Genomic DNA, 24,918 nt, shown 5'->3' with positions numbered 1-24,918 from the left:
ACCTCTTTAAAAGTTCCCTTCATAGTCATTTTAACCCTATTAATCAATGGCAGACATATGACTGTAAGGTATCATTGGAAAGGCAATTCATTTAAGTTTAAGAATAAATCAATGGATTGGGTTTTTTGTTTAGCAGGGAATAAAAAAAGCAAGCAAATGCAAATGATTAAAAAGTTACTTTTTATTTTATCAGCAAATAAGTCCTTAAAACAACTTAAAACCTAGTGTTACCCTCCCTAGCCCTGGTGATTGTGTTACATAATATTTTGTTGTGATAAATAAAAAATATCAAGGTAAGATTTTCCCATTCTGAATATTTTGACAACATTTTTTTAACGTTACGTGCTGATGAGATCTGTTATGTTTAGGAATTCTAACTGTTGTTAATTTAAAGGTCGTTAAACGTACTTTCAATTGAACATCTGATCTCATGTTTTTTTTTGGACGTTTATTAATCTACCTAAAGTCTCTTAATAATGTTTTGTTTGCATATGTTATTTGAGAGAATCTAATTGTAAACCGGCAGCGGCGTGAACGCGTGACCACAAAATAAAACTAGAAATATAACTAGTAAGTTACAGCTTAAAGCATTAAACGTACTTTCAATTGATAAAACCGCATTACAAGTGTAATCCGCAGCTATTCTGTCTACTGTCCTCATGTTTTAAACCAGAAATTCAATTCCAAGATTTGCCGCCAATATCATCACGCCGAGTGTTGTACCCTTACAATAAACATTATTTGTCATTTTATTAAAACATTAAACTTATCCAGAATTATGGCAAACCAGCAAACATCCTGATACATTGTTTACATACGCTTGATAAGTAGCTCAAAATTTACAAAAAAATAACAAACCAAATAGTTTTAAGAGAAGACTAAAGAAAAAAATTTTCTACGATACAAGAGTTAGCTGGTTTGTCAATTAAGGTATAGAATCTTTGAGTATAAATCGAAAAAAAAAAAAGTAAAATCAGCAAAATTAATCAACACGTTAGTTCAGACAAAACTATAATTAAAGTATTTAGACTCCTTTTTTCTCATCCAGTCCTATATACATCGTCAAACTTCGTTTGCTTTTAAATTAGTAAAATAATGACAATACCAGAACCAATTTATTCGTGAATATTCGTTACCACAATATAAAAACTCGTGAAAAGCCTATGATGATGAGGTTTTTTATCGATACAATTTGTAATGAACTTTATAAAAAAAAATGTGTATCTAACGTGCGTATATTTGATCGATTGTACTGTCTAAATAGTCTTCAGAGTATTCGAGGAATAGTTGAAAGCCGGTGGCACTTAAACTCGATCTAGACTAGACAACTTACGACATTACTTACCATTTTATATGGAAGTTCAGTCAAAATTTATGGTGTGAATAAAATGTTCCAAATAAACAAATCAAAGTTTGTCGTTTTCATCCAACAGGATTCATCGAAAAACCGGTAGCACACCATTATAGTCAACGATGAGTAATCTGCTGCGATTAATTGGTCCGAAAACAGAAGTACAATAACATCAAAGGTCTAAAAAGTATGCGCGTACGCACGCCGCTTCTATGACTGCCGTGCTCACATACGGCATGCAACGGTCGTAGTGAACGGACGTGTGTGGTGATTGTGTTACATAATATTTTGTTGTGATAAATAAAATGAAATTCAATAAGATATATTTGCATATTGATAACTTCCAAGTTGACACTGATAAAAATGTTAACATTTTCTAGACCAAGAGCCATTTCTGTAAAAATATTCATATTTTACTGTAGATAACTAACTAGACTAATTTAACTAGATTAGTAGATACCTTAAACAAACAAGTTTTTTAAACAAATATATGACAAAACATGTTTTTCAGCCTATCTAAATAGGTGATGCCTACGTAAGTACCTAGTTTTATTTACGTAATTAGGCAGTTTAAGTACTTAGTTCACAAAATATTTACTCGCACTATATTCTAGATATCTTTACTGGTTTACTTTTTAAAACGATTCTAATAATGTCAGAACACACACACGTTAACCTCCTCATCACAAACATACTCGAGCTGCGCATCTTCCTCACACAGCTAGTTAGTTTGCGGCGGCGAATCTTCACGGCACAGCTGTATAGCTTAGTACCAGTGAAATCGGTCACATAGTTTCCCCGCTTAGATATTACATATCGTACCTACATAGCACATCTCTAGTGGAAAGGCACAATTAATTACTGGCCACTTGTTTCAGTTCAAAAAACTTCTGAACATAGAAAATAAGCAATCGTTTTCCTCATCAGTCAGGATAATGTAGAAGTGTAAGGATAAGTCCTACACATGGAAATTTTACATAATTATAAAAAAATTACATATTTTATTGTATATCAGTCACCAAAGGGTTCATTATCATCATATTCGTATCTATGGATTCATTATGAAGTTAGATTATTTAATTTAAAATTTTCACACGTGCCCACGAATATATTTTCAAATACGATGATATTATCACTATACGACACGACTGTTGTATTCGTATTGTAATTCGTATATTGAAAATTTCCGCCTATAGTATCGACACCAGCAATTTATTACGCTAGGAAAGTTGGAAAAAACGTTTTTTTATGCTCAAATTAGACTTACACAATGTGTGTTTACATACGTCATAAGTCAAAATTGAGAAGTGGATAATATGCAATAATAAGAAAGTTACAAATCTTATAAAACGCTAAGTAAAGGTACTTTTTGAAGTCATCAATGTGTATATTACGCCAACTAATTATTAGCGGAGTGTTAAGGGGATCACTTTGGTCAAAGTACGTAACTACTGCACTAACTCATAGTTAGCGTAACTGTAGTGACACGTGTGTAATACTTGTTCGTTTTAAAATCAACGAGCGACTTTTACATAGTAAAACTAATTTTAACGTATTAATTAGTTAGATTAATGGTAACGTAGACTATATTTTTTGTAAACAAGTACATGTTCTTTATAACAAATATATGAAAAATTGCATCAGATATTGATCATGCTTACTATGACCTCCCGTACTACACTACGCTAACATAATAAGACGTGTATTAGTTAACATTTTTACTTGATGAATTCGTTTATTACGGCTAACTTGCGCTAAATCAAAATTCTAGAAATAATGTAAGGAAATATAAACCTTCTCATGAGATATTACAGTGAATAAATTAAATACTAAGCATACCAAATTTCAAAAACAGTATCTTAATTACCATGTAATCGTTATCACGTTGTTTCCCTTTATAACATCTCGTACTGTAAAGTACATCTTTTTGGACTTAGCGTAGTATAAATTGCTGGTTCGGTATTAATTTACCTTGAGGCTAGGATAGTTCAAACAGAAACTAGGAAGCTCAAGTAGAACACACATAAGCCAATCACCTTGACTTTCATTAACCATAAAGTGTTAGAGGCATTATATAATTCACTAGCTTATACCCGCGGCTTCATTTGCGTTCCGGTGGGATTTTCAAGTAACATTATGTGTTAAATCCAGACACATTATCTATTGGTTCGACATTTCATCCGATCCCGATCATTTGATGTAATTGAGTGACAAACATACACACAAACATAAAATCTCACAAACTTTCGACTTTATTAATATCATAAGATTTAATGGCAGAATATGTTAAATATATATGTTTCATTAATTATATGAAAACGATCATTTGTGTTATTTCATATTTTTAACATGACTGTAAAGAATAACTTACTAGCTAAGCCATCAGTTAAAATAAAATATAGATGACAAGTTTTTAAGTAATATTATTATTTCTTTTATTTATTCTTAACGTAGGTTTATACATTTTATAAACATTTTTTAAAAGACTAAAAAATAAACACAAATATAAAAAAAACACATGTCATAACTAGATAATTAAAAATTACCTACTAACTTAGTTCAAGAGAACTCATTAAAAATGAAACGTATCTTATTGTTGTTGTTGTAACGTACTAACTATTGTTCTTATTTTTTTTTTAACTATAAAAAACTATTTAAACAAAAATATTTTCTATTGCGCAACCATTGCCTAAAGTTGATATTGCTCTGTGTGAAAATATATAATTTTAATAGATATGTACAAAAAACCATAATTAAAAAGACTTACGTCACAAAATATAATGACATTAATCTCTAAACATGTTTGTACTTTGGACAGCAACTCGTTTTGTCAGTTTTCAATGATATTTTGGACTTTGTAGTATATTACTGATTGGTTTTCAGTTAAAGTTAGGTTGATCCATAATGATATCAATAGTAGATTCTACTAGTAGAGCAGTACAGATACACATATTACAATAACAAACACAACATTAACATAATTATAATAGACTAGATGTTCCTCGACGCTAGTATGAACCTCTCGTCGTCCAATAGGGAATTAGCTAGAGTCACACCATTGGACGTACAATATTTGACAGCTTCTGTGATTGGACAAAAAAACATTTGACATTTGCGCCATCTTGTAAGCTGAAATACGTCCCCATTAAAGATCATCCGTTTTTGAGTTTTAAATAGTGTAACTCATACGACTAAACAGATTTCATTGTTCAGTGAAAGTAGGGAAGTTCTGTGTTATGTACTATTGTTTATATTATAACTTCCTAGCACTTTCTTCACATGCCATAACGCTAAACTAGTAATAGAATAATATTCATTTAACTTTAAAATTTAATTAAGTTTTCCTATTTCTTTGTTGACTGAAAATCAAAACCATTTATTGGTTGTTAAGGTAATATGGAACACTCTGAAGAATAATATTTGTTCTTATTGAAACTAAGGGCCGCTATACACGGACTGTTAGTAGTTAGTCACCGATGAATGCTTTGTTGTCGACAAGTCCTCTAGCTGTCATCAATATGCATCTTCGAGCTGTTGACTCTGACTGCTCGAGCAGCGTGTATGGCGCTCTAAGAGGTAAAATTGCAACGAAAAAGGATGAATCAAATAATAGTAATAGACACCAGCTCATCAAACTATCTCACTCTATATACTTATAAATGCATTTTCGACTTTGTTACCAAACGATATGATTGACAATCTATCAGCAAAAACCTCATATGAATTAAATAATAGCAATTAACACCATCATAAACTATCTCACACTATATTTTTAACGTGCATTTTCTACTATGTTACCAAACGATATGATTGAAAATCGATCAGCAAAAACCTCATATTTTAGGGTACCTACCTTTATACACATTAATACAATCATACACATTTACACACAGAGGTTGTTCTAACGTCCTATGCTAACTAACGAGCCTAACATGGCAAAGTTAATCGATTTGTTTTTAAACAATAACTGTACTTATTATGTACCGACAACATAAACAAACAAACACATAATGCAATGACAGTTAGAAGTAATCATTAGTATGTCCTTTAGAAGTTTAATCACTTCGTTACTGTGATTTATTATGCTATTATTAGATTACTTTTTATAGCCGAATAGTTCTAAAAGACTGAGTTGCTAACAAGACCTTTTGAGTCGAGTAAGAATATATCATTAACTGTTTTGAATTATGTTCTCTAATAAACTTTTTAAACTACGATCTTTTAATAATAATTATCGTGAGATATACTAAATTAATTAAAAATCACGGTTTACTCACGTATTATTAGTGGAGAAAAGCTCTACTAGTTTCGATTTACAGAGGGGCTCTTTATCATGAGCAGCGTGAATGAGTACCATACCCCCAATACTCTGTTTTAGCAATAATGTTAACGGTCTTCGTAGGTTGTGACATCTATTTTTTTCACCTCTAGCCATCACTTTTACATTTCAAGGAATAAAAAGTAAAATGTAAAGCAATATTTACTATTTTCTGAGACGAACTCGAAATCGTGACCTTTATTCCCGAATAACGCTCCTGCAACCTTCTACATAATTATGTAACAAAATAAATTTAAATACTTTAATCAATACAATTTACATTCTTACATAATTAATGCAGTGTGTTATATAATTTTATATAATTATAAAACTATATATTATATTTACTAATGCAATTCATTAAGTACTGACCTTATTCTAATGATAATTTTAGTTAATAAAAAACATTCATTGAACTTTAAAAATACATTTGAGCACGTTACATATCAACGTATTTCTACTCTACTATAATGACCAATTTACTAATCTATAGGACATAAACACTTTAACGGCACCGCTTGTCATTTCAATTTGAACATTAAATCTTATGTCGTAAGATATATTTCGTAACGTCAATATGAAAAGGTTGTAAGCGAGCGGTCCTCGCGCTGGTAGCGGGCTTACAGATAAGCAGTCAAAACTAGCTAGACTTTCACTAGCTGACCAGGGGCTTACTTAGTCTGCTATTACAATTGTTTCAGTTTTTTTTTTAATGGTTGAAATCCTTTTATGAAAAATTCTGAACAATTGATTAATTTTAATATATTATAAACATATTTTTCTATTTTTACTGTCTGCTCATGCAGACAAAAAACGTCATTAAAATTTATCTAAACTGAAAATCATAATTATTATTATGGACTATGGACGTAACAGTTACCTACTTCTCAAAAGAAACATTTAACTTAGTCACACAGTTAATAAATAAACCAAAATACTGTGAATCCTTGAACTTACTAATATCTTATTCTTATTATTTTATGTTAAAATGTTTATTTCATCAACTATTATTTATCTACTATAAAAAAAGGAGGAGGACGGAGCATGAAAATTAAAAATCTATTTAGTCCGTCAGTTAGATAATGATAAAATTATCATATAAGATAAGAATACTTAAATAAAACGAATCAAATTTTAGGATTGGGAGTAAATACGTCATTTCTATGTATAAAATGTACCAAGACGTGACGTCACCCGATATTTCAAATCGATATATCTTGGAGAGTCCGAAGGTATTTGTTTCCGTAAGAAAACAAAAAATACATGTCTAAAATTTTATACGGACATTTAAATAAAAATTAGTCATCTACCCTATTATAATCAGTCTAACATTACTCCACGACTCTAAAACTAGAAGTTAATGGGTAAAACCATGAGAAAGTATTACTCATAATACAAATATATTTATTCTGACAGTGTGGCTCGATGACGTCCTCAATTTGCACTCGGCATACAAACGTCTCTCAAATTGAGTGCATCTCTCTTTACTTTCATCGCTACATTGTAAATTGCAAGTGCACTCTCTTGTGGTCCAAGTCATAAGACATAGCGATGCCAATTTATTTATTTATATTATACCTACGATATCAATTTATTTATTGGAAACTGAACAGCTTATTTCTTAATGACATAAGTTAGAGACTTAGTTATAGAGTATATTTTAATCAATCTTTTTAAGGAGGTAAAATCATTCAATGACTTCTCCCGCCTTGGGCGAAGCGAGAGGGAATGCCAGACTCTTACTGACTAAAAACCACCCTTGCTTGTTGTTCCTGCTTTTGCTTTTCGAGCCGGAGCCCCGGTAAACCCGTTAAGCAGTCCGCGGCTCTGGATCAGCGGTACAACTAGAAAACTACTTAAAAACTCAGTAATCACATTTTTTTTTTTCAATATCGACTGTATTTTAATAAATCAATTCAATTACAATGATTTAAAAGCCGAATCGTTTAGTTTTAATTACCTACATACTAATTATTGGAACTGAATTTTTAGCTAGAATTTTAATTCGTATTTTTGTAAGTCATTACTAAGCTAAATAAATGCGAAAACACAACAACAACCGCCTAATAATTAACTTTCAATAACGTAGACAAATTAAAGTAGCAAATTGAAATAACTTCAAGTCTAACCGCCGTACTCATTTAGTGGTTAATTAACCCGGACTGGGTTAAGTTAGCAATTGTTTTCGGAACAAAATCGTCACTAAGGAATACTTAGCTTGAGTAATCATTAAATGTCTCTGAGTACGGCAGTAAGAGTCTTAAGTCCTTTTGAAATCCATTGAAGAAAGTACTTTTCCCAAATCATTCTTAAGACAACATTTAACTAGTCCTTCACGTCAAAACGGCTGAAGGGTTCTGAATGAAATTTGGAACAGAGGTAGATTATTGTCTGGAATAACACATAGGTAGGCTACTTCTTATCCAACAGGAACGCAAGCAAAGCCGCAAAACCTAGTATTACACAAATCAAAAATAAAAAATCGCTCTCGCTTATGAAGTGTCACTGGATGCGCAAGCGCTTACAACCGTTATCCGGTACGGTAAACGCTAACACACTTACTAAGGACATTATTGACCCACTGCAGTTTCGTAGCATTTTATTAAATTACCGTTTTTTTCGATTTGATTATGTCTTTATTTTATTATTATGTGGCCTTAATATGGGGATTAACATTTATGATTTAGTTGTAAAAAATATTTTTTGATTTAGTTTCTTTTACAAGATATTTTTGTCATATGTCAGATGTATAATGTATCGTATTCGAATCCCAGATAAAATATTTCTATTGCATTGTGGGTTCGTTATTGTTTATCCGCATGAGTTGTATTTAAGTACAATGTTAGTACCTATACAATAATAATTATTAGTTGTCTAACTAAAATGGAAATGAATAAAGTTTATGGTAATTTTTGCTGGCTTATCCTAAGAATATATCTATTATCCTTTACATTCTCGTCTTATTTTTATAATAACTATCGTGAGACATACACAATTAATTCTCGACTCTTCATCATGAGCAGTGTGCGTAGACGCGGCGACGCGACGTCGCGCAGCCTACTCGAAACTAGTAGAGCTTTTCTCCATTAATGTACGTGTGAGTAAAGCGTGATTTTTAATTAATCCTTGTCTTAATTAAGAAGCGCACTTAGTATTATATTAACCTAACTAGCTACAAAACAATGCATGTCGTAAACATACTTGTATTAGAAGATAAAGTACTTTGTAAATCAGATACAATAATACATGTTTAGATACATACCTAAAACATTTATTTCTAGAATTTTACATACAATTGATATTCGTATTACCTCGCTTTGATTCGACCCACTGACTGGCTGACTGTTGGCCTTTACACCCAATACTTCAAAGGTCTCTAGATTAACAGCTAAAATAAAACGATCAGAGCATACAACTTTTTACTCCAATGATTGATTAGGACAACCACTCTTAATAATTTTGTTAAGTCATGTAATAGAGAGGTAAGTTTTTGACCTTACACCAATTGCTTAGCGTAAGTGCTGTGTACTTAAAGTGTTTTGGGTTTTATTTAAGTCTTAAATGAAGCTTTTTCCTGCGGATTTACTTCTACGAGAATCTATTTAAAAATCTTATCAAAATCCGTTGCGTATTTTTGTAGAGCTATTTTTTCTTAAGGGCTTAAGGGGAGAAAATCATCCAATGACGTCTCTCGCCTTGGGCGAGGCGAGAAATGCCAAACTATTACTAACTAAAAACCATCTCTTTCCCACTTTTGCGTTTCGAGCCCCGATAACCGGCAGTCCGCAGCTCCGGGTCAGCATATTTAAAGGGCTAAAGCTTACATAGGAACGGACAGCGAAAAGCGACTTTATTTGTTTATACTTAATGATAAAATCACATTACTCCATCCACATACTGTAACACTATTAACCCAGTGAACTAATGCTATACGATCTAAGTCCGTTTTTAACTAATAAAAACTCTACCCAACCCTAATCGAAGCCTCTCGACCAACGAACCAGTAATTCACGTGGTCATGAAAAAATATTACAGAGGTAGACAGCAATGTTTTAACTCGTATTAACATGCTAGAATTATACACAACATGGAGGAAGTTGAAATTCAAACAAGTTTTTTCATGCCACATTATTATTAAAGCAGACTACTTACTTACGTATGTAGTTTTTGCCCCTATAAAACATATAATAAAGCATTGGTTCATTCATACATACATACATATATTTCTTTTGACAGTCAAACAGACAATGTAAACTGTAAACGAGCGACATGTGTCTCCGGAGACATTGTTGACTGTGCGACAAGGAACAGTTTCAACAATGTCGCGGCGATGTCCGACATTGCCCGATGTCTCCGGGAACACAATACATGTCGCTCGACAAATGTTGCTAGTGAAGACAAGGCTTAATACTTAAAAATGAAACAAAATATTGCCATTTGCAAGATGCAACTGACAAAAATAAATAAAAATAAAACAATAACTACTTACATTCATTTCCAAAAACAAAAACAGCACGCGACTCCATTATTGAAACAAAAGCGCTGTTCCACCTGTCACTCGGTCTTGCCCAGTTTTCTCTTTCAATATGGAACGGGGAAAACAATGGAGTAGTCATTCATTGCATGTATTTTTCTTGTCACGCAGATCATTAACATGTGTTTGCGTTGTAATTAGCTTGAAATTGGTATTGTGGGTTAATGACCTCTGTGTCATTAGGTATAATGATTTATGTGTGGTATGTTTACATGTTTTCTTCCCTCTGTCTTTTTTACCGTCTACGGAATAGTATAATATTTAGAAATGAGAGCTTGTTTGTATGTTTTAATAAATTTTCATAAAGGTTTGTCTGATTTAGTTGCAGTTTGCGCTTATATTAGCACAAAAATGATTCTCATATTTTTGTAACTAGACGCATTGATTGATTGTTTATCTATAATTTTTATAAGTTAAAATGACAACTACCTCTGAATACATTCACTTATTTGATACTATTGATTAGTGTCAATATAAATTCTCTAATTATGTATTATTATTATGAGCCATGGTCGTCCACCTGCAGGGAAAGGCCTCCCTACTGTCCTTCCACTCGTCTCTTCGTAGAGTTTTCTGCGGCCAATTCTTTTTATAGACGTCAAGTTCATCCCGCTATCTCCTTCTGGGCCTGCCGCGGCGCCTATTGACGTTTGTGGGCTCCACTCAGTAGTAAATTGTGTAATAAATGAAAATATTTTTTATCTAGAGCATCATCTATGTACTGATAGTCCGATTAAAAACAAACTTGAACCCTATATACTTAATCCGGAACTACAATTTCCACGCTCCACTGTCCTCGTGTATACCACGGATGTTATTAGGTGACTGTCCCAAAAAGCGACTAACAATAGTAGGCGTACAACTACTATTAAATTTGTAACCAATTAGGTCATGTGAGTTCAGGTTTTTGTCTTTTTAATTGATTTTCATTGTATTGTAGTTTGTTAATAGAAGCCATGTAGGAACTTAGTCATTTCCGTATGTATCCTCATTAGAATTAATCTGTGAATAATTGTCTACTACTATTATTACTAGATGGGAAAGCGTAGTGTAGGGCGCCCTCCAGCTAGGTAGAGTGACGATATTCGCAAGGTGGCTGGTAGTGGTTGGATGCGTAGAGCTGAAGATCGAGGTGCGGTGACGTACCATTGGAGAGAGACCTCTCCAATTATTTATGGATTATTTCTGGATTAATAATAATAGATCTAAATTCAATATCTCTGGATTAATCTAGATCCATAGATATCCCAATTCATAGAAATAATGTTTAATTTCGAGTGAAATTTGTGATCAAGGACAGATATTTATTTAACATGCAAAAATCTAATAAACTAATTTTGGAAAAAAAATACCAAAATTAACAGTTAAATTATTATCATAGAGCAACTAAGGCGTCAGGAACTAAAAGGTATAAAGTTTACAAGTGACTATTTGTATACGCACCCAAAGAACTTGCTATCAAGATAACAGAACTACAGCTCGTTCTATGATAGACTAGACCATCCTTTTTTGCATACAAACATAACGTTTGGAGTGGCTAAAACAAACAATGACGCATAACGTTACCTAACTATAGAAGATAACATAAGGAGTATTTATGACGTGCCGACGAACAGTTGATTAGTAATATTGAAGGTCAAACATACTACATATAAAGAAGAAGAAAAAAACCGCAAACTGACAGACAGACAGTAATCACGCGTGATTTAAATAAATACATATAATGAACTAGGAAGTGCTAAAAGGTTGATGTTATTATTTCACTATCGAAACATATTCTAGATCATTTTTTGCTTGCCCAATGTACAAAATAAGTACCATGTCTGTATTGGTTCACTTCAGTAATCCCATTAGATTGGACTATGGGCGTCCTCTTCATAAGAAGGCTACGCTTGACTAGTCTAAGTGGGTTGGAAATCACATATGAAAAAGTTTAAGTTTAATAGAGAATGCACGATATCTGCCAAACATGGTAGACCCTTAGCTCTAACGACGGTGACAAATTTACTCCTCCATCCAATGGCGTAGCATGGCTTGGTGCGGTCTCGTATAAAAATTAGTTTGGGGGTCCCCACACATGCTTTATGCGGAAAAAAGGGAATTGATTATTTGGACTTTTGTAATTTCTGAAATGAAATAAAAAATTAGGAAGTTTTTATTTTTTCTGCTTAAAAGCACGTTGGTGCCGTATAATTGATACGGCAGATACGGCGCCAGCTACACCCTGTTTCCATTATTACTTACAGGGTTTTAAAAAGATAACAGAGTATATTTATTAATTCCAGATGTCAGTTCTACGAGCTATTGCAGTGTTTCTGTGCGGTTTCCTATCGCTGAGGCTATGCAGGGCGCAGATCATAATGCCGGGCTCCTGCCCCGATATGAAGGCTATGGACAACTTCGATGCTACTCGAGTGAGTTTATTATTGATATTCTTACTAAATTGTTTAGAATTGAGGTAAATTATTGCTTTATTCGGTGAAGGAAGAAGGGAAGTGATTGTACCTAGTAACTATATTTCTATTTAAAATAAAATAAATAGTTGCGTAAAAGTGACTCTTCTGGTGAAGTACAGTCTGTATCCATGCTTGTTTATTTTTTTTATAGTTAAGAGGTAAATGCTAGTCTATTTTACAAAAGTACAAAATATTTCCCATTATCTGTTAACAATAAAATTATATTCTTCCCACCAACGATCCAAGAAAACCCAACAGTGATATTAAAGCCGATCTGAGGAATAACTATTTATGTTAACTTGTAATATTTTAAGAGCCTATTTCACAATGTCTAAATTGCTATTGGTTATTGAGAAATTGACACATACGTGATACATTAAATTATCCGTCAGTTAAACTAACTAGAAACTTAATTAGATGTTGTGTAACAAGTTTTTAATGTTTTTTACGCACTCTTTTTCATTAAGCCTAAGCTTTAACCTTGTCAAAATTACCTTGGAATTATTTTTTAAACTCATAATCTTAATGTGAATAATTGCTATGACATTAATGGTAAAATATATGAAACTCATACTTAATAAAAAGTTGGATTATTATAACCTATTTTGCATAATGTTAATTATATTCATCAAAAATATTTTTAATTATACTTACGACTTGGTTGAGTGGGCTTATATGACAATTAACACACAACTTTTTTTTACGTAGCCTAGAATAATGTTTATAAGTTCACCCCTATTAAATGAAACTATACAGATACAAATTATAATTTTTATCTGTATAAATTATAATAAAGCCTCTCTAATGCTTGAAACAGTCATTCCTTGTAGCCGATAACATAATAATTAAGATGTTAATCATTTATCTTTGAATATTTCAGTATACGGGGAGATGGTACGAGGCTGAAAAATATTTCTTCCTATTCGAATTTGGAGGCAAATGTGTCACCGCCGACTACACGCTGAGAGAGAACGGAGTCGTCGGAGTTCTAAACAGGCAGATTAATATTCTGTAAGTATGGAGGCTTGTCTTTCTAGCCATAGTCTTCAATAGCCTGTAAGAGTTCTGTGCTGAACTAAAGTCCTCTTCGATATACTAAGGATTAGCCATAAATTATGTATTGTCTATAACTTTGAAGTTACCTGAGTAACTTCTGAAAAGAAAAGTTGACCGCAAAAAAGCCTCTAGACCAGGGTTACCAAACTATGAATCGCGACCCATTGGTCGGTCGCAAGCGAATTTCTAGGGGGCCTTGTCTATAGAAGACACACTAACCAAACATTCTGTATTAGATTTTTCACATTGGTAACGGTCTAATTCCCTAAAGGTAGGTCTTGAGTTTGGAAACTCGATTTAAATAGGTCGTAGTCCAGAAAACTTTGGGAACCACGGCTCTAGACTAATTTAACGAAGTAATAAATTAACACCACTTAAAAAACTTAATAGTATTCAAATTTATTACAGTTTCCGGCGCTTCGTTTAGCTACATATGACATGTATTTAGTCCACAAAATATTTTAAACTACGTGAACTGTGACCCGATTTGTAGTTTTTTTAATTAGTTCGTTTACGGTTACTTCCTTGTCTCGGACTTACGGTCAGTCCGAAAATATCGGTCTATTCATTAACCGTTAGCTGTTTTCAAAAGGAATGCTGTTTTGTCTTCCAAAATTGATGGTTTTTGAAATGTTGACGTGTATAAGGCGTAGGTAATTTGTGAGTTACTTTCGAAAAAAATGTTTAGTATCCCATTTTCCAAGATTTTAATGAAGAACGTTTTGTCTGACACTATTGGTTCTTCTTATTTAAAATATAAGCAAGCACAAGCTAAGTAATACCTGTTATAATGTAGATGTGGAACTCAGCTATTAACCTTCAATTTATAGATAGATATACAAAGGAAAACTAGTTTTCAATTTGGCTAAATTACAAAATAAAATCATAGTTTGAAAAACTAACAAAGAGTGTCGTGAAAATATTAATTAACTCCCAAATTGCTAATTCAGCGGCCTTACAGCCGGCCTTGTACTCGCAAATTGTATAACTATTATGTGTGGATTTGATACAACGTGGTAACCGTTCAATAAACATCTAGATTTATCCTACTAATATTACAAATACCTACGAATGTTTGTGACTTTGTGTATTTGTTTGTATGTTTGTTACTCAATTACGTAAAAACAGGTGAAGAGATCGGGATAAAACTTGGAACAGGGATAGATTAATAAATCGTAGGACACTTTTTTATCCCACGGGACTCCGCATGAAGCCGCTGGCAGAAGCTATAATAATAAATTTCTTTCATCGGACAAGCCGTCGTACGGTGGGTATCCATCCCTACGTTGTCGAAACTTCTACGGTTCGGACTAAGTGTTTTGCTTCGTCGTTTATTCCGCGTACATCGAGGGACTGGAACAATCTGCCTGCTGCGGTTTTTCCATCGGACTACAATGTGGGTGTCTTCAAGTCTAGAGTGAATAGGCTCTTAAGAAACTAGTGCGCCTCACCATCAACGATTACATCACTACTTACCATCAGGTGGGATGTAGTCAAGCATTAGTTTATATCGAATAAAAACAAATAAAAATTTATTGGTGTAGGTACTTAAGTCGGGTTAACCAATGTGTGGCAAAGTTTTCCCGCTATGTGTTCTCAAAACTAACAATATAAAATCTATTCCATATAAACATACAATGCAACATTAATGCACGCTATATAGCCCATTGAGTCTGGCCGTCGCATCGTCCCAGTTACATATAATGTTTAACAATATTCGAACCAAGACGGTTAGACAATAATATCATTATATGAAGTAGTATGGACACGATAGACTTCATACAAATTTAAGGATGCAATTGCAAATAAAGATTTTGAATTATCCTCATGAGTCAAGAGCTGTGTGAGTTTCAGTGTTGAGAGAGACGCTCCACACGGAGAAGTAATGAGCAGTAATCTTGAAACTTGCTCAAAGAGGATTACCAATTTCAATACAAATGTTAGTTACGTTTGTCTAAACAAGATATTCGTACTCTCTTTATTTTGACAAAATCAGCCAAAGACTTCTCCTGCCTTGGGTGAGGTGAGAGGGAGTGTCAGACTCCTACTGACTAAAAACCACCCCGTTCCTCCTCCTGATCTTCGAGCCGAAGCCTCGGAAATCCGCTTAGAAGTCCGCAGCTTCGGATCAGGATGTTCGTTCCCAGTGATAAAACCGCTATCTACTCCACAAAAAAGAAAACTGTCCTCATCTATTGTTTTTCTTTCTGATTGAGTACCAGTAACATGCAATTATTTCTAAATTACTTACTTTCTGTTACCAGATCAGGAACTCAGACTGAGATCAAAGGCCAGGCAACACAAGTGAGCAAATCAGACGAGGCCAAGCTGGCCGTATCCTTCCCATCTTTACCCGTCAACGTTGAAGCTCCCTACTGGGTCATCGAGACTGACTACAAATCATATGCTGTTGTATGGAGCTGCTACGAATTTGGACTGTTTCATACATGTTAGTATAATTTTATCAGTAAAGTTTCTTTTATTTTTGTATAGCTCCAGCTTTAAACGGTTTAGCGATTCTTGAATGAGCACTAGTATCATTGAGTCTAGGATAGTGCCTAAGGTAATGCCAACACAATGTTTGTCATGCTTTAATGTATTTCATGTGCTAACGATGAAAAAGTTACGAAATATTAATACCTAATACGTTTATGTCCACATCTGTACACGCCTTCAGTACCCTTAGTATGATTTTGCTTTTGCTTTACGTTACAAGAGGGCGCTCTGAATGGCCGACTTGAATAAACCGACCAATCAGAGTGCCGAACGCGCTCTCGTTAACCGTAAAGGAAACTCGAACTAACGGCACAGAAAAGGTTTGATGCTATGATACTTTAAAGAAATCTAAATACACCAACATCAAGAAACATTAATTAAATCTCTAAAGACTTAAAAAAAAAGTCCTAATTAAAATGTAAATTTTGAATTAACAACATATTACTTTTTAAATTCCAGTGAACGCCTGGATCCTGACACGAGAAAGGAACCCACCAGTAGAAGTGATGGAGAAAGCATATGCTGTACTGGACAAGAACCACATCAGCCGAGCGTACCTCATCAGGACGAACCAGCGTGACTGTACGGAAGACAGCTAAACTTAGAATGATGATACATACTTATAGAAAGACTTATTTAAAAAGAAATTAACAATGTTATACAATCAGTTGTATTAGATCAGTGTAGGTGAATAACCAATGTAGTGTATCGGAAACTGCCTAATTATGGGATATCATCATCATCAGCCAAGAGACGTCCACTGCTGAACAAAGGCCTCCCCCTTAGTCCTCCACGTAGAACGACAAGCATTATGGGATGTGATTCCATAAAAAAATACCAGAAAAGAGAGACATGCCTATTTGCTTTTAGATTTCTCAAAAATATATTGATTTAACTGTTGATTGATAATTGTAAATGGTGTGTCTTGCATGTAAACCTCCATATCAAATTTTATCATAATAGTTTTAAAAAGATCTTTTAAAATATTGTATTTAGTATTAATAATTTACTTTAGTGTTAGTACATTTTCGTTGTACCTAAGTAAGCATTCATGCATTTATTTAATCTTAGACAAGTACTATCGGCATCCATTTTCATGACCCCTTACAAAATTATCACAAAACGCTTGTGAAAATGGATGCAGCTAATAAAAATACATAATATTATATTACGTATTTAAAAACATTTCTACTATAGTATTTAACTTTCATTGTTTTTAAATATTATTAGTAGTAGAAATATTTATAATTTAGATTTAGATGTTACTTCCATGATCCATTAAATGCACAAAATAATCATTTGTTATAAAATCAAACAACCGCTGACATGTGTCCATATGTACATGAACTAAATTAATAATATTCAGTTCTAATATCTTTATAATAAGGATCATTTTAGATTAAGTAAGTAAATAAAACAAAAACTACGTCACAACAGAAATGTATAATATCCATTATCTACAACTTAAATAAATTAAAGCCTTTACAAAAATTGCTTACTCTTATTTGTTAACTAGTTAAATAATGCGATTAAAATTAATTATGTGATTCTACGATGACGAATCTTTTCATTTTTCTCCCGATATCTTAAGTTTAAAAAACTTATGTAGGTACTTAAAGAACATATGTACTTCAAAATAAGACTTCTACAACAAAGACAACTAAATTACATTATTGTTATAGAATACTTACTTCCTTTTTTTATTTGCACATTATTTAAATTAACCCAATTATATTTTATCAATCTTGGCTACGCTCAATAACTACAATCTTTAACACGATTCGAGAAAGATTTTACCAATCTCAGACAAATCGAAAACTTATACGTTTCTTGGAAAAGTCGGAAACCTATACGATCTTTTTGACAGTTTTTTGTAAAGTGATCATGAAAGTCTTAAGTTGGGGTGCTATCGTCGGAATGCCAACTTTTCCTGTGTTCACCGGTAGCTTCATCATAGCTGGGTGGTGGTGGAAGGTTATCACTCTTGGTCTTGGTGGGAGGTTTAGCTGGTAACGCCAGGCGATCCTCTTCAGCCTCTTCTGGGATGGAGTCACGACGCCTTGGGTCGTACTCTGAGAGAGCCGGTTGGGATATGTTGTTCCTCTGTCCCAGTCCCACTAGAACTAATTTCGGTGCGCTCTGTGCTTGCTGAAATGTGAAAGGATTTGATGGTTTAATGCTACGGTTACAAATTTAAGAATCATAAATATTGATTGGACTTATTATAAGAAAAAAATATGACAAGGGCACGGACCAAGAGTTCGTGGAGAACTGATATAGATATAATTAAAAGAAAAAAAAAAACAAGTTCAAGAAGATCGAAAGAATCTGCTCAACTGTGTTGAGTACATGTGCTAGAGAACTTTTAGATTTTGCTAAATAAATACCGAAGGTTTGGTGAACATAACTAGATAAGTATGTATGTTTATTGATCAATATAATAAAGATACTGATAACTGTTGATGAAGCGAAAGAAGTATGTTAGATTCGTAGCAATTGGCGGTCCATTGTCTCTGCCTACCCCCATGGGAGACAGACGTGAGGTTACGTATGTCTGTATGTATGTATAATAATAGAACACTAGGGTTAGAAATTATCTCCATTTTGTAGAGAACAATGTCCTCTAAATACCGTTTACTTGCCGCAGTGGCACGTGATAAAGCACAATAAATATAAGAAGTACTTATTAAAAATTTCCATGCAAATAGTTGGAGCACAAACTTGAAGGTAATTTACGATCTAGAACATAATATTTATAACTATGGATGCCTATATTCTCAGTACTTTTTTACTATCTTAAGCTACAATGCTATATTAATCAGTTGTAAATTTTAAATGCTACGTCACAGATAGAGCGTGCAAATAAAGGCATAATGGAGATCATACGCAAGGTTTCATACTATTTGCTATTGTATCAGCTAATTAAATAATGTCAATACATTTGTATCCTTCACTAATTACGTATGAAAAATTGTTAGGAAAATATTTGTTGTTAACATCCCATGTCTTTAGTACTTTTTTCCTTTTTCACATCTATTTGATGAACTAAAAAATTAATTGAATTCTCTATAGGATGGGTAACGTTATAATTGTCTGTCGTTGCTTTCTTATCATAAGCTACCATCAGAAAATTACACGTTACTCGTACCTACTCTAATAAATTAAACAAAGTAACAATTTTACAATTTATTAAAATACAGGGTTTTTTATATCTAGACTAATAAATAAAATTTGAGTGTTTTTTTTTTTGTAATTTACATACGATACATAAAACAAAATATTTTTTGTTTGTCTGTCTGTCTGTTTGTTCTGGCTAATCTCTGAAATGACTGGACCGATTTTGACGGAAATTTATAGGTAGGTAGCTGATTTACTAAGGAGTACCGGCCTCATCTAGTTATTTGAAATATTGACTTGTAAAAGTGTTATTTTATGACCTATTTACAGAAATAAATATCATTTATCATTTAGTAACTTTTATTTTAGAAAATGAAGAGTCACAAAGTCCGTAATCCATGCAAGCGAAGCCGCAGGCATCAGCTGGTAATATTTGCATCCTTTTCTATATCAACAAATCTCACCTTATAATGATTAGAAGTTCTATTGCTGCAAAGGCTGTTATTCGAAATGTGTCCTCGTCCATGTTGATGGCTGATCTCGATGGCAGACCGGAGCATATCCACCTTCGAAGCAGAACCTTCATAGTTGCTGCCTCGTCGCTGACTGTTGCTACCACTGCGGCTACGACAATGCTCGTTGATGTCACCTTGGGAGAACTGGAAGATGAAATTTAAGTAGGTTAACTTTAGTCTCTTCTGTTTGTTGCATTTCCAGAATCGTAGATGAGAATGAAAAGCGTTGATTGTTGCAATAGGAATATAAGCCTCTTCACTATTATGTCGATATCGCATTTAGACACATAGGTATTTATGAAAACTAATTGTATTTGTCTTCTAGTTTGAAACAAAATTTAAACGTAGGTAAAAGTTATAATAGTTATTCTTCAACATTTTCAAGATGCAAAGAACGTTACAATGCAATAATTATAAGAAGTTAATAGAAGACAGAAGTGAAGTAGAACGGTCACATACCCTCGAACGTGAGCCCCTTGGCAAAGAATGTAGAGAGCCGAGTGGATTGAAGCGTGTGATCATGTGCAGCCGCTCCAGAGATATCATGGTCTCCGCATCCTTAGTCAACGGTTCTGCATTCAGCTTGTCACCTTCCCCACTTTCTGTAAGAACAGTATTTAATTTGATAATAATTCATTTTAAATCACTATTGAAATTTACTAAACCTCATCAATGTGGTCATTGATAGGCTAGCACCAGCTAAAAGCAGAACAAAGACATTAAATACCTATCAGTTTTGGTCCAAACCATCTTTGATAGCGCATATTCTGCTAAACTTTTCTATATACTGGAATGAAAAAGTGCAATATTTACCAATATTTTCACCTGTATCCGGATCACAAACACTCCCTACTCGAGTCATGTTGATGTTTTTCAACCAGAAGTAGTGAAGTAAGCCGTACAGTACTCCACCGAGGAAGGCAATCAGTCCCATGTAGCGGAAGGCTTCTCTAGTGCCAAGGGTTGCTATGAGGAGACCACCGCCAAAACTGCCGCTACCCCTTCCTAGTAAAATCAGAAGAAAGATAAAGTGTTGTTGGAATATGAGGATACTAATGAAGTTACTCATCTAAAAGTTAGAATTTAGTGAAAAAGTGATCTGAAAAACTATCATAATAAATCATGATAGAAAATTTTACAGCCCTAACTAACAAAATAATAGTAACCTTTTCGATTTAATGACGGCTTATGCGATTGTTTTCATACATGACGCAAAATGTTATCTGAATTCGAATCGTAACGTAAGTTGTAATTCTTTGTATGGCTTAGATTTGTTCTCTATTTGTGCAAGGATGAGAAGACGATCGTTTATCTTATTTCCCTCAAACAGTCTTCTGTTTTCTTGTTTATTATTCAGCTTACTATTATTCCTCTTTGCATTTTTAATATGTATCAATATTTGAGTGAACATTTTCGAGACACGTTTAAAAGTCACGAGTAACTCAGAACTAATTGCTTTGTAAAGCTCATTCACTTGACTTCTAATTTATAACATCTCTATACAACATCATTAGAAGTTGCGACGGGATATTTACCATATTTAATTTATTTTTATCCCGTCTCTAGTTCTAATGATAGTGTTAGTGACCATGTCAGTTTAAAAACTTATATCTCTATACAAAATCATTATAGTTTCCATTTCTATATTGCTACCTTACTTATTAAATTTTAAATTAACCTACCAAGACTGAAGTGCGCCATTCCCAGCACTCCAATCAACGTGGCCAAGAGACTCTTCGGTGCAAGCATCGCGCAGTAAGTAGCAGCTGCGACCCACATCAAGTGTACTGACAATGACTCCATGGCTTCAAATGGAAAGCACCACCACGAATTTCTGAAAACAAAATATAAATAAAATAGGACTTATGAAATATTGTATAAAAAATAATTATTATGGTCATAATAGACTCAGTTTCAGCACAACTGTTCTGGTTTGCACGCGCTTTTTTTATTGGCGCTAAGTTGTTCAATTACAAGTAGGTACTGCTCGGAACACTGAACTGTACTGTATTTAAGTTTCTGATTATATAGGACGAGTATATTTTGGGACAAGGGTTATCATACTATACGTTGAAAAATTACGATAGCCGGGAATGCTTCGGTTATCTAACACTAAGGTGAATACCAAACCATTAACGAACAGGCGCTTATTAAACCATAAGATATTGTTTCCTCAGCCTTAGCCTTAATTATATTTAATCACTACCTGTTTCTTTTTCCCTATTATTTAACTGTTAAAGGTTCTTGTAGTATTTATATCCATTCCAAACTAATCATCATCATCATCATTATATCAGCCACAAGACGTCCACTGCTGAACATAGGTCTCTCAATGTCTTCCAAACTAATCCTGGCTTTCAATAGAGTTCTCTTTGCTTCTCCTTATACAATTACGTTACCTATTTTCGTTTCATTGTCCATAGCATGAGTTACTACAGTAGGCACTACATCAGGTAAGTGTTTGCATTAGAGTCCTCCCACACAACATCATTGTGCTCATAAACTTGGCAATGCTGTTCCGTCGTAAATACATTAATCTTGAAAATGGAGTTTTAATGTCTAAGGACATTTCTGTGCCATTTCATAGTTACGGCTTAATCTAATGTGGCTTCTTTCGTAAATTGTTAGTTTGATTCTACGGTTAAAATAAGTACTCTCTACTAATCTATTAAGTTTAACGGTATTGAAATTGATTCTAAAAATTTGTATAGGTAGATACTATTACAAGTTTTGAATTAATAGGCTTTGAAGCTGAACATGTGGCTATTTATTCACAAAATCCTTTTATTGATTGAGTAATTTTTAGCGCTAAAAATAAATCATTGCATTGAGTATGTACTATAAAGCAAGTGCCTCCCGTGAACTTCGTTAGAATATCTAACTTTAAACGGGTTGAAAGATGAGTCAATTGATCAACTTCTTAAAGCAGTACTAATCGTCGTACTTAAGGAATATGAGGAACACAAAATTTTCTATAAAAGCTGCAATTTTTTCTTAATAGTGAGGATGTCACATCATACATCAAAGGAAACTGGTCATTCTGGAGTGTGGGCCGGGATAAGCATCAGTTGTACACCCAATCATTACCGTAACGTTTCCTTCGAATAAATTACTGCTTCAACATATTTCCGTATATGCCATGTCGACCTTATATCATTATCACTTGTTTCACTACGTTTTAAGAAATATTTCTTATCCTTGTATAATGGGTAACTTCCTAAGGAAATAACAGCTTGACCTGACTAGAGACGGAGCCTTGGACTTCTGTGTTGGAACCAATTGGAACAAACATGGTAGCAATGAATGTCTAAGATTAAGCTACGTCTTTAAGTATTTATTTAGTTTTGCAATTAGAATAATGTGTTTATTAAACTTGAAGTAAACTCTACAATTGCGTGCGTATTCTTTGCCTACTTCTACTTCTACCATTCTTTCTTTAAAGTGTTTCTTAAACGTAGACAGTAAAAGCCATGTCTAAAGACGCATTGTATCTAAATATGTAATGCCAGGGTTGCACTTATCAGGCGCTCTATGAACACTATTGTGTACAAGACAATAAAACAGATGTACTATATTTATCTCCTCACATACCTAATTCATGCACAAGTTTCAACGATCACACAAATTGAATGCGATATAATGAAAGATTTTGTGAAGGTGCTTTACTTAATATTTGTTCGTTTTAGCTCTGTGAATACTAAACTGCTGTAGTATATTGATGAAGTAAGAGGAACAATTTTACAGGACCACAATTACCCAATGATTATTCACGTGTGGGTGCAGAATAATCACGTGCAGCTAATGCAGAAGGCATAAGTGAAGTCACAAGGAAGAGATCTAGAGATACTCACTCGATAAACGAGTAGCCGACGAGTCTCGCGGCGTGGGAGAAGAATGCAACTATGATGACATTCACGTGGCCGATGCGCGCAGTGATGGCATCCGCGCCGTAGAGGAACGGGATACTGCTCAGTGTGCCGACGGTCACGGTTATTCCTAGATACATGATCCAGTCAATATTGAACTATATCATTTCGATCATTGCTAAAATTGGTAGCACTGATAATCTTGTTAATGCAACCCTTGAGATAGATACGCATAAATACTCACCCAACAAAAAATTAGGAGCTCCCAATTCTTTCAAGTATATGAAGAGGTATGATTCAATAAAGCCCCAAAAGTTTCCCAAGGCGAACAGGAAAAATATAAAAACAATTATATGTGGCATTTTGATTATGTTGACCAAGTCTCGTAGTAAATTGTCAGCTGGTAGTTTAGCTCCTAAAGGCATAACAGCTACAGTAACAGCAGATATTAGAAGCAGCACGTCGTAAGTATAAAACGCAGCTGAATAGTCAGTGTATCCTGTAATCAACAATCCGATGTAAACATTTAGTTACACATTATTGACATTAACGATAACAAATAACAAGATGCTAACAATTATACGTACCAACTTGTTTACTCCTCATATCTATTAACATGCCTGTTATGGGGGAAAATATAGCCATTCCAATGCTAGAGAAAAGTCTTTCTCTTCCAAAGTCTCCTCCGTATTTTTGGATCATAGTCAAAGCTATGGGATCCATGATTGTGACGCCAGCAGACAACATGATAGTCCCCATAAACCTCAAGAAGAAGTAAATATAGAAAGTTTTATCATCGCTTTCCTTATAATCCGGTGGGCAGGTATCAGGGCCGCCTCTCCTGTAATATTCCAATGATAAATTTACTTTTAGATAGCCGTTTGTGTACCTTTAGATAAATATTAAGAAGTGGGTTTACAAATAATATTATAATCAAATAGAGGTGTTAGTAGAAATGCCTGTTGCTACATTACCTGAAGTCACATTTTTGTACCATACAATCTGCAGATAAAATCTCAAGCCTTTGTTGGGAGAGTTTGGTCATGTTGTGTAACATGACGAGCCCACCACAGCGGAGGTCCTCTTTATCGAGTTCTGTTATATTTATACCTTGGGCTATTAGAAGCTTTTCTCCAAACCTTGATCTAAAGTCTGTTATTCGTTCGTCGTCATCCTATAAATGAACTTTGAATTAGAATTTTAGGTCGT

The 24,918-nt window shown here is 33.7% G+C and overlaps 2 protein-coding genes across 6 annotated transcripts in view; one reads left to right on the top strand and one right to left on the bottom strand.

Annotated features, from left to right (window-relative positions):
- The first annotated feature begins 242 nt into the window (after positions 1-242).
- Positions 243-17,763, top strand: LOC118275156 (apolipoprotein D). The gene is made up of 5 exons (XM_050699189.1): positions 243-293; positions 12,489-12,617; positions 13,540-13,670; positions 15,980-16,164; positions 16,671-17,763. Exons 2-5 carry the CDS (start codon positions 12,489-12,491, stop codon positions 16,808-16,810), a joined length of 585 nt encoding a protein of 194 aa, XP_050555146.1. The 5' UTR covers positions 243-293; the 3' UTR covers positions 16,811-17,763.
- The window catches only part of LOC118271867 (uncharacterized), a 22,479-nt gene continuing 15,196 nt past the window's right edge, over positions 17,636-24,918 (bottom strand). For all 5 annotated transcript variants that reach the window (XM_050699187.1, XM_050699186.1, XM_050699188.1 and 2 more), the window contains 9 exons: positions 24,684-24,883; positions 24,297-24,550; positions 23,954-24,208; positions 23,695-23,839; positions 21,526-21,677; positions 20,657-20,848; positions 20,303-20,445; positions 19,793-19,987; positions 17,636-18,359 (listed from right to left, as the gene is read on the bottom strand). In XM_050699187.1, coding sequence (XP_050555144.1) covers positions 18,105-18,359; positions 19,793-19,987; positions 20,303-20,445; positions 20,657-20,848; positions 21,526-21,677; positions 23,695-23,839; positions 23,954-24,208; positions 24,297-24,550; positions 24,684-24,883 — 1,791 coding nt within the window. In that variant the 3' untranslated portion in view covers positions 17,636-18,104. The remainder of the gene's footprint in view (positions 18,360-19,792; positions 19,988-20,302; positions 20,446-20,656; positions 20,849-21,525; positions 21,678-23,694; positions 23,840-23,953; positions 24,209-24,296; positions 24,551-24,683; positions 24,884-24,918) is intronic.

This window comes from Spodoptera frugiperda, chromosome 15, assembly GCF_023101765.2.
Source record: "Spodoptera frugiperda isolate SF20-4 chromosome 15, AGI-APGP_CSIRO_Sfru_2.0, whole genome shotgun sequence".
Lineage (NCBI taxonomy): Eukaryota > Metazoa > Arthropoda > Insecta > Lepidoptera > Noctuidae > Spodoptera > Spodoptera frugiperda.
Note: the sequence above shows the minus strand (reverse complement) of the source record. Positions and strands in the feature narration are given on the sequence as shown.

Bases quoted from the DNA above. Each gene is read 5' to 3' on its own strand.
- LOC118275156 (XM_050699189.1), top strand. From the start codon at position 12,489: ATGTCAGTTCTACGAGCTATTGCAGTGTTTCTGTGCGGTTTCCTATCG. The intron at 13,671-15,979 runs GTAAGTATGGAG...TTCTGTTACCAG, and splicing joins AACAGGCAGATTAATATTCT to ATCAGGAACTCAGACTGAGA. The intron at 16,165-16,670 runs GTTAGTATAATT...TTTAAATTCCAG, and splicing joins ATTTGGACTGTTTCATACAT to TGAACGCCTGGATCCTGACA.